The sequence below is a fragment of the Gastrolobium bilobum genome, unplaced genomic scaffold, assembly GCF_033153095.1.
Source record: "Gastrolobium bilobum isolate Gb01-03AN ecotype WA unplaced genomic scaffold, APGP_CSIRO_Gbil_v1 utg25468, whole genome shotgun sequence".
Lineage (NCBI taxonomy): Eukaryota > Viridiplantae > Streptophyta > Magnoliopsida > Fabales > Fabaceae > Gastrolobium > Gastrolobium bilobum.
Window position 1 is genome coordinate 74,327 of NW_026895977.1, and position 11,536 is coordinate 85,862.

The window sequence follows — 11,536 nt, forward strand, 5'->3', positions numbered from 1 at the left end:
GGAATACTATTACGAATGTGGCTTCCATACTCAGGAGGGGATGAATTAAGTATTACAAATTTTTTGCAAAAGCCCCATTCTAGTTTCTAAATAATCAATTCAAGCAAACTTTGATATGTGGAAAGCTAATCAATACATATGACACACCATATTATATAATATATCACATTATAGAACTTATTCCAGCACATACAAGATATCAAAGAAGCAATGGAAGTGATAGAAATAAAGAGTTTAGAGTTTAGAGAATTGCAAACACAATATATCCTGGTTCGGTTACCACCACTTGTGACCTACGTCCAGACTGAAGCCGCTCGATCAACTTTTTCACTAATGGTCAAGCTTCACGGGTGCTTGACAAACCTTTACAATCTTCCAAGACTTCAGGTTCTTGGATACCTTACAATCTCCAAGTTTACGGGTACTTGGGAACCTTACAATTCACTCCAAATTTACTTCGGTATTTGGCTACCACTCAAATAATGGGTCTCACAACCCTTTCAAATCAAGAATACAAGGGGAGAAATATTTGAAAATGAATATACACTCTCAAAGTGTGGATATACAACTTGAAGCACTATGGGTATATGAATTTTCAAGATATGAGCTCAAATATGTTTGATCTTTGAAAGATATGAAAGAATATGCAAATGATAGTGTAGAAGCTCTCAAATCATCCTTAAGATGTTTAAGAATAGTGATCTTTTGGTTTTAGGGTCATAAGGAATGTATTTATAGTGATTTTTAGCAAAACTAGTCGTTTATAGCCGTTATAGGCTTTCTGTCGCAGGGGGAATCGATTTCTATACTTACGGAATCGATTCCCAACCTTTCCAGGAATATGGAATCGATTTTATAGTTTGGGAATCGATTTCCATGTGCAAGGAATCGATTCCCAAACTATTGGAAGGCTGGAAATTTGACAACAATAATATTGTTTCATATTTTAGGCATAACTTGTGCTATTATTGTCGGATTGATGTGATCTTGGTCTTGTTTGAAAGATAAAAGAAAGATCTACAACTTCTATGAAGAACACAAGATCTAAATCCATCATCTTGGATATGAAAAATTGTATGGAAGGCAGAAATAAAATTATGCAACAAATTTTAAGTTCAAATATGTTCTACCTTTCTTCCAACCACTTTTTGTGAAAGATCTTGACTTGATAAATATGTTTTGAAATTATAAAATATACCAAGGATCTTTTCCATGGGTTTTTCAAATTTCTTTCAAGTATATAAAGGTTATGATTATGCAATTCAAAAAAACATGTTTACTTTGAGAAAAACTTTGAGCTCATGTAATGTAATCTACCATATACCCTCACATATATTCTAAGTCCTAAAGATATATTATAAATATAATTTTAGACTTAGCTTCATGTCTTGTGTCTGGGATCTTTACTTGAGCTTGATGCTTTGACTTGTTGGATATGACAATGCTTGACACTTGTTGGTTTTGATCATTTTTCACCATGGTTATGATATTGAGCTTCTCTTAGATGTTGTCCATGGTTTGTTGTCTTTTATCTTGGTGTTGCTCTTCTAATTATTCCTTGTTGCTCTTGGTTCAATGATCTTGCCACTTTGATATGACATTACTCTTCTTGTGGGGCTACATTATACGTCTTCAATATCAACATATTGTTGATGTTTTTTTGCTCTTGATCAATGCTCTTTACTTTTTGTTATTGTCACTTTGTTATCATCAAAAATATACCTTGTATCTACAAAAACTTCACCTCTGATCCCCCTTTGAGTAGTTTAAATTAATTTTAATAATAATTTATCTCAATTATTTCAAACAATTCAACTTCTAATTAATTGGTTCGTTAAATCCTAATTTCTTAGTGACTTTAACCCTTTAACTCAATTGGAATTCTAATGTCTTAGTAATCTATTTTAAATTAAGCCTTAAACGCGATGAATTATAAATGTTTACAATTCCTACAAGCCTATGTCTAACAAAACAAAGGAGATGCCATCAAAAGTTTTAAGAAAATGACCAATTTTATGCTTAATTTTGGGAGACCATATCTCCCTCCACAGATGTCCAAATGAGGCATGCCATACCTCATTTTAAATACTAGGATATCATCTATACTTTCCTAAAATTTTTTGTTATTTCAAGTTGTGTATCTCCCTATATCTCGAAATGAGTGGAGACTACCCAAAGTTGGCTTGTTGGGGACTAGTCTCGGGTTGCATCTTCTAAAATTTGTATCTCCCTCATTTCTTACTCAAATTAAGCTTATGATATATCAAATTAAAGGTCTAGGTGTCTAATATTTTGTATAAAAATATGAGAGTAATTGGACTTGTAAAACATTGGGATACACATAAAGAGTAAGGGATGTTGAGTGCCTTATTTGGAGTCTGTTGGCAGATTTGCTTGTCTGACTTCAAACGGTTATATACGAAGCTAGAGAACTCCAATTGAGGCGTGTGATACCTCTTTGGAAAGGTGGAAGAGTCTAGTTTAACTAAGTAAAAGATGAGAATTTATTGATGAGATAATCATGCTCATTTTTGGAAAAATTGAAGCATCCTCTGTTTTGATAAAGTTGAAAAATTGAATTTTTTGCTTTGTTGGTTTATGGGAACCTCTTAGAAAGTTTAGACAGGTGTTGTATGATAATTAGGCACTTGAAATGTTATTTTCTCATTTAATTTTCAGTTGTGATCACAGTTTTATATAATTGTGTAATACAGTTGTTTTAAATCGCAAATGTTATAAAAAGAAAAAGTTTTCCTGTATTTTTAAACTAAATGTTATGATTGTAACTGCGTTTAATATCATAATTAATGTTAATATACTGGTTCGGTAACGAGGTGTTATATACTAAGTACCGAACCTTTAAGAAACGAAGTGGTTCCTTATTCCTAAGGCAACTAGTAAGAGTGTTTCTACAATCTTACCTTCCTCCTATGATTAAGTTGTCTGAAATTCCTTCCTGGAGGAAGTTCCTTTGTCAGTTGTATTCAATTTTCATTGATACCAAATATTTAAAAACACTTAAATCTTAGAAATACAAAAGGTTCAGTGCAAGAATTTCAAAGACAGTTCACTAAGAACTTCACATTTTTTCCATTCCAAAATAACTTAGCCCATGGCTGAAAATACAAATATAGTTATCTCAATCTGAAATCCCATAGACCCGAGATTCAGTTTGAAGAGAACCATTAGAAGAGAAAAGAAATAACAGACTTAAATTAATAAAACATATATTGGTTGCAACAGTGAGAACAAAAATAGAGAAAATGGATATTTGCTCGTATGGAGACTCAAATGGTGATGAAGAAAGGAGAGAAGAGTGTTGTCATATAGCTATTGTGAAGAACTATACAAATTACAAGCAGAAACTAAACTATTATGATATCTAAGGTCTCTTCTTAATGAACGAGATGTTTTCTTCGTCTTTAACTCTCCTTAAGGAGGATGGTGGCAAACTTGTGATTTTCACCAGTTGTTTCGTGCTTGTATGGAGAGTTGGTGAGCTGTTATCCTGACATCTTATGAGAGTTGTTTGAAGTGATGGCTTGGGGTTGGATTTTGTCTTTTTGCTCTGAATTTCACAATGCCCTTTTTGTCCATTTGTTAAAGGGACAATCTTCCTGCGCTGCTGTACCTCTCAGACATTTCTTGTTTCGGATGCTTCTTTTTAGACTTTTCCTGCAAAGTAGTGAAACAGTGTGAGGGTTAGCAGAGCAGGTATATGAACAGGTCAATCCTTTCCCTTTTTCTCTCTTTCATCTGTTGCTATATTGGCATTCGTTCCCTTTCCAGTATTTTCATTCTCATTGTGATTGGGAATGTCTTTTAGTAGCAAAAATGGATGCCAGGTTGCGAAACAGAAGAGATTTTGCTAATAAAATCAGCTTAGATGGGAATGAATTTTCGTCCCATCAGCAACCTTATGCCCAAAAAATATAAGTGCACTTACATTATCTTATAATTTACATATCATAAACATAATCTTGGCTGCATGCCTTTTAATCATTAAATACTTGCTCTAAAAGTTGCAATCCAACATACATCAATTTTAGGATTTGCAGCACAAGTATTCCTTTCTATAAATGACTATCATATCTTACGTCATACATCTGGCCTCATTCATCAAGTATCAGAATCTAATACATGAGTGTCCATCTTGGTGAATAACAACATTACATAATGTTTCATGTCTCTAATCATATACATCTTTTAACTTAGAGCTTACATAGGCATACATATTTGAATGTTGAAATTACATGATTCATGTTAATGGGTCTCTACTCAATATCCAACAGCAAAATCATGTAAAATACACAGCCATTATTAAGGCTTCAGAATACATCATTTTCATAAGAGTTCCCAAAATAATTTGTTTACATACAAAACTGTACATTAAAAGTAAATAGGAATCATATCATCCATGCACTATGCTATTTATGACTTCTTGCCCTGGGATACTCTCACCATTAGTGGTGGTACCTAAAATGTATTTCCCATAACGCGGAATGAGATATAAATCTTAATAAACTAAGGATCATTGGAGGATTCATCCACCCTATAGTTCACTTCAAGAGCATACATAATATCATAACAGAATATCATACATTTCATCATCTCATATTGTTCTGTCATTATCTGCTCATAGGACTTTTGCTAGGTCCTATGCTCTGGTATGGTCCTTTAATGAAACTTTTGCTAGGTTTCTTAGGAATAAACCCAAGGGCTTTTGTTAGGCCCAAGGATGGTCCATACCATACATCGCCTTTAAGAGACTTTTGCTTGCTTTTTTTTTATCAGTTTTGGGTATTTTTGCCTAATTTGCATTTTCACCACAAAACTCTTTGAAATTGCATTTTTATTTGAAAAGTGACTTACTCTGTAATGAATTTGATTTCTGTATCTAATTTATATATGATAATTATATTTTTGACCTAATTATTTAACTGATAAATCAAGGTCAATTCCAACTTACTTTAATTTACTAATGTGAGTTATTATAGACTAGATCTTCTCAACCTGATTTTGTTTTTAGTATAATTGGGGTATATCTCATTGAGGAGAAACTTGACAACATCAATGGTAGATATAACATGTTGCTCAACCACATATAGAATGTTACATATCAAATTTTTATTATACTACTTGTTCAGTACGGATGCTTGAACCGGTTTCTGATGCACATTATTTTCTTTTGATAGTTGGCTATCGATCGTTGAAGATGGCTCCATTGGTCTCTTCGTGCAACAATAGGAAGTGGTGCACTTTTAGGGACCTTGGAGCTAAAGTCACTGCATGGAGAAAGGGAATGAAAATATACATACGTGAGGGTTATGGCTCTATATTCGTATGGAGGATATAAGATCGTGAGATTCCTATGATCATAGGGAGGATCTGGAAAAGATTGGGGAGTTAATCATCATCTCATAAATAATATTAGGCAATTATTACCTAGAACAATTAATGAAGGGTGTTTTGGTAAAATTCATATAACGAATAAATAAATAAAATTTTGAAAAAATCATTCATTAATTCTCTCAATCTCCAAAACAATATAGTTTTGGGTTGCAATATATATATATATATATATATATATATATATATATATATATATATATATATATATATATATATAATTTCACACTAGTGTAAGTTACACTCTCAATCTTGTCTGTTGATCCCACTTATATCTAAGGTAGTGGCGGACACACATATGTGCAAGGGCACACACAAATTTTTTGAGAAAAATAAAATAAAATATATTTTGGGTCATCAATAAAAATTACTGGACCCAATTTAATCTCTTAAAAAAAATTGTCTCGTGATCCCTTTAAATTCCAAAATAGACCCATGTTAGTCCTTTTAAGGTATTAATGTGAGTCTTTTTGAATTTCAGAGGACCGTAATTTTGATTATCTGAGTCTATTTTTGAAATCTGAGGGATCACGAGTAGATTTTTTTTTCCCTAAGAGATTAAATTGAGGCCCGTAATTTTTGTCGAGAACCCAAAATATTCTACTGTAACAGTTTAATTGACTCTTGATTACTTTTTTTATATCAAGTTAAAGTTTTCTTTTCTTTTTTTTGTTTATATTCTTTTGTATTTTAATATATTTAAAATTTTCTTTAAATTTCTTTTCCTTTATTTTTTTATTCTAAGGGTGCAGACATTAAAAAAAAATTCTAGGTCCGCTATTGAACTAAGGGCTCTAATTTTTTTAGTAATGTGAGTCATTGGATACTAGTGGATCAATGGTCAATATTAAGTGTAAGAATATCCTGCTCCTATATATATATATATATATATATATATATATATATATATATATATATATATGTTATACTTACAACCTTTTTCGCTTACAAACTCTCACAACCAAATTTTAATCGTTGATTTTCGCAAATCTAACAGTAATAATTTATTGGGTCACACTTATTAAATAATTATTAATTACCAATAAATTATAACCATCATATTAACGAAAACAAACGGTTAAGATTTAGTTGTAAGAGTTTGTAAACAAAAAATATTATAATATATCCTTCCTCATATTATTATTCTTACACCGGTGTAAATTGATCTTATCCCCACACACACACACACACATATATATATATATGGGCTTATTGTTTCTCAAGCTGCTTGAGATAATCTTATCTCCGGCTACTAAATCATAACCGTACAAAGATGATCAATGGTGATAAAGGAAGAGAGAGAAAAAGGGAATCATAACCATTCAAAGGTGAATCAATTAATATAAGGAAATAAATAAATAAAACGACGTAGTTTTGAGATAACCGGAGATAAACTTATCTCAAGCTACTTGAGAAATATTTTTTCATATATATATATATATATATATATGTGTGGGTTAATAGTGTCTTATGTTACAAGAGAAAAAATTCTCCTGATGACACAACCAACAAGTGGGCTTCACATATTTGTTGTGGGCCTCACTAGTTGGCTGTATCAGCAGTAGAAATTTTTCTCTCTTGTGATACGATAATATATATATATATATATATATATATATATATATATATATATGGGTTTATATTTCTGCAATTGATGTACGTGTAGCAATCAAATACTTGCCATATATATACTTGAAAGCGTTAAATGTAAGGAATCATAACCATATAAAGGATGAAAACATTAAATGTGGGGAATCATAACCATACCTGTCATTGATGTACGTAAAGCGACTGCAGAAATGATTTTACCATATATATATGGGAGGTTATAGTTACTATCTCTTTTACTTATTATCTGTTACTATTAAATATTAATCGATGATTTCCGTCAATCTAACAATTGTAATTTATTGGGTCATACTTATTAATTAATTATTAATTTTCAATAAATTATAACCATTAGATTGGCGAAAATCAACAGTTAATATTTGGTAGTAAGAGGTAGTAAGAAAAAGATGTAGTAATTATAACCTCTTCTACATATATATGTATATACATATATATATATATATATATATATATATATATATATATATATATATATATATATATATGAGAAATTGTGTATCATTTTGAAGGATATAAAGTTGTATCATTTTAAGTGAGAGAAAAAGATAAATCATGAGAAAGAGAATGGATGGAAAAAGTTTTAAAGATGTGGGTCCCACCTCTTTGTGAGAGTGAAAGAATATAAGGTGTGCCAAATGACACACCCTTATCCATATATATATATATATATATAGGGGAAAAATATTTCTGCAGCCACTTTAGATAAGGTTGTCTACAGCTACCCTTTTTCACTAAGTACGACTGGTCGTACATTAAAATTGCATTTTCTCTCTCCGCCACGTCAGCCGACAATGTCTGAGGAAAGAGAAAAAAGAACAGTTTTATTGTTATAACTAAGTACGACCGGTCGTACTTAGTAAAAAAAGGATAACTGTAGACAACCTTATCTAAAGTGGCTGTAGAAATATTTTTTCCATATATATATATATGAGAAAAGTATTTCTACAACTACTTTAGATAAGCTTATCTACAGTTATCCTTTTTTAACTAAGTATGACGTGTCATACTTAGTTATAACAATAAAGCTGTTCTTTTTTTCTCTCTCCTCAGACACTGTCAGTTGACGTGGCGGAGAGAGAAAATGCAATTTTAAAGTATAACCGGTTATACTTAGTTAAAAAAGAGTAGCTGTAGACAAGCTTAGCTAAAGTGACTGTAGAAATATTTTCCTATATATATATATATATATATATATATATATATATATATATATATATATATTAAAAACAAACCATATATATATATATATTAAAAACAAACCGTAAGAAACGAAATAAAAAATGTTGTTATGAATAAAAATTTTACAGTGCTAGCTATGTCAATTGCATATAGTATTCTTCTTGTGTGCTCATGGGATCTTTGAATATTTCGTGTAAAGAAACTGTTGCATAAAGATTAGAAAAATTGAAGTAGATAACTGGGCAGAAGAATTTCGAATTTGTCACATATAGAGCCGGCAAAACGGGCTCAACTCGGCGAGCCAACCCACCCCACCTGCTAAACGGGGCGAGGTGGGCTGAGTTTTTCAACCATGCACAAAAACGGGGCAGGACGGAGTGGGCTCATTTTTTGACGGGTTGGCGGGCCAAGGCGGGTCAGTGTAAAATAAGCTTGGACTAACGGGCCAACCCGCCAAACGGGACGGGGCGGGCTGAATTTTTCAGCCCACTTTCAAAAGCGGAACGGGGGCTTATATTTTGGCGGACTGATGACGGGGCGGGGCGGGCCGCCCACTTTGCCATCTCTAGTTACATACCTAATTAGTAAAACAAGTAAGTTTCAAACCTAATTATATGAAATTTTATACGATCCTTCAAAAATCAAAACCTATAACGAGACTGACAGGATACCAATCTTCTTGTTGAGTTATGAGAAGAGCAGTTGCAATTGGCTCGATGGTCCCTTCTTTTCCTTGCGCCACCTGAAACTTTTGCCAACGATCACCATTAACTCTATCTTTCCATCTTGTTGCCTTAAATAAAAGATAAAAACAACTCTTTAATGGCCCCAAAAAATGGATTTGCCAAAATGAGAGTCCTGTTTCTAAGTTGAATACCTTGCCAGTCTCCTCCATCTTTCGTAAGAGTCATAAAAATTAAAATTAGACTAATCATATTTGAGGTATTAATATGATGCTAACACTCGCCTAATCTTTCGGTGCTAACATGATGGTCCGATTGTAACGCTATTTTTAAATGCCTCAAATTGTGCAAAATATCCTTAACTTAAAATTTCATTCCCACTTTTCATTATCTGGAATTCAAGCAGCACCGCATGCTCTGAAACCATGATGTCCTTCCTTGTAAGTTGTAACTTACGACGTTTCATTGCAGCAAGCTTCGTCCTTGAGCATCTTTTTGTTCATTAATGCAACGGAGCAAGTTAATTCCTCAGCAAAACCTTGGGAATGGGACCCACAGCACTTCTCAAACCCAGTCAGTCAGAATGCATGAGCCCCCCCTTGCATTCATTCAACTTTACCACCATCTGAATCACACGCAGACACACCTTCAATTTTGTGACATCTCACTCACTCTCTCTCTCTCTCTCTCTCTCTAATCAATCCCAAAGCGTGAAAAGCTCTGATCTGTCTTTTTCCTCATTTCAACAACTTATTCTTCTATCAAACTCTCACACTCCTCACACTTCTGCGCTTTCTGCTTCTCTTTCCCCAAAATTTCACCTTCTCTTACTCGCATTCCCAAAACACTGAATGGCCACACCAAATTACACTCTGCTTCACCTCTTTTACTCTTTTCTTCTTCTTTTTCTCATTTTCACAGCCCCATCTGATCAACAACACCCAAAGATGAACCCTTTGGATCTCAAAGCCCTTCTTTTAATCAAGAACTCACTCACTGAAGTCTCACCCACCAAACCCTTCTTCTCCACCTGGAACCTCACCGCACTCGATCCCTGCTCTTCCTTCTCCGGCGTCACCTGCAACCTTGACCGAGTCACCATTCTCTCACTCGGCACCAACTCACTCCGACTCGCCGGGTCACTCCCCCAATCCATCTCCGCACTCACCGAGTTAACTCAGCTCATTCTCTCCCCAGGAATCGTCACCGGTTCCATCCCACCCGAACTGGCCCAACTCACCAAACTCCGAGTCATCTCCTTACCCAACAACCGCTTCACCGGAACCATACCCACCACATTCTCCTCTCTCACAAACCTCCACACTCTCGACCTGAGTTACAACCAACTCGCCGGGTCAATCCCACCGAGTCTCACCGAGTTGCCACAACTCAAGGTCCTCATCCTAGCCTCCAACTCGCTCACCGGCGCGTTACCGGAAAACGTTTCCTCGCCGTTACTCCATTTGGATTTGAAGAACAACCAACTCACGGGGCCGTTACCACAGTCAATGCCGTCATCACTCCGTTATCTCTCGCTGTCACAGAATCGAATGTGGGGTCCTCTCCCCAACGGGTTGGAGTCGCTTTCAGAGTTAGTGTTCCTCGACCTTAGCATGAACCAGTTTAATGGGCCCATCCCGGCCCAAATCTTCTTCCGGCCCACACTCTCTTCCCTATTTTTGCAACGGAACAATCTCTCTGGTGGGCTTCCACATGGGCCCTGTAAAGGACCGTTGATTGGGTCCTCATCTTACGGTCAAGGATCTATTGTTGATCTGAGCCATAACTCACTCAGCGGGGAACTGTCAACGGTGTTTGATGGAGCGGAGAGTTTATTCTTGAATAATAACCGTTTAATTGGGAGAGTGCCTGAGGAGTACGTTAAGAACGTGTGCCGCGGTAGCACCAGAACATTGTACCTTCAGCATAACTACTTCACGGGGATACCGTTGAAGGAGGGAACGGTTTTGCCCGATACGGCGACTTTGTGCTTGTCGTACAACTGCATGGTGCCGCCGCCGGCGACTCCAAAGACGTGTCCCGCCAGTGCCGGAGAACAATTGTCGAGGCCGGTGGCGCAGTGTTCCGTGTTTAAAAATCACCACAAAATAGGTTAATCGGTTTGGTGTTATTAATGTGTAGGGTTGATATGTAGGGGGGGTTGAGTACACTTTTTTCTTTCTTTACTATTATTATTTTTGGAGAAAGTGTTGTGTCATTTTTAATAAGATAATGTTGTTTTAATGTTTTTTGTGATTTTTCTTTTATAAAATTAAGAAGAAAAAAAAAAGATATAAAAATATATTAAAATAATATAATTTTATATATCATTTAAAATGATAAATACTATTCTTATTATTTTTGTTGATAGTATAAGATGTATTTTGTCACAGAGCAAAGTACGGAATAGTGACCATTTTGTCATGCCTGGCCAAATTATTTACCAGATTGCAACCCCAACAGTAAAAAATTCTGGAATGTCACGTGGCATAATTTGCTACACTGTGCAGCGAAATGTGTTTGCAAATAATTCGTTGCACAGTGTAGCGAATTATGTCATGTCAGGCTGCATAGTCAACAGTAATACAAGCATAATTCGCTACACAATGTAACGATTTACTCCCTGCTTGACACGT

General features: G+C 34.6%; 1 protein-coding gene across 1 annotated transcript; it reads left to right on the forward strand.

The window, feature by feature from the left end:
• The first annotated feature begins 9,847 nt into the window (after window positions 1-9,847).
• Window positions 9,848-11,057, forward strand: LOC133297092 (LRR receptor-like serine/threonine-protein kinase ER1). The gene has a single exon (XM_061496156.1). The coding sequence runs from the start codon at window positions 9,848-9,850 to the stop codon at window positions 11,015-11,017; it is 1,170 nt and encodes a 389-aa protein (XP_061352140.1). The 3' UTR covers window positions 11,018-11,057.
• The last annotated feature ends 479 nt before the right edge of the window (window positions 11,058-11,536 follow it).

Coding starts and splice junctions, on each gene's coding strand:
- LOC133297092 (XM_061496156.1), top strand. CDS start 9,848: ATGAACCCTTTGGATCTCAAAGCCCTTCTTTTAATCAAGAACTCACTC.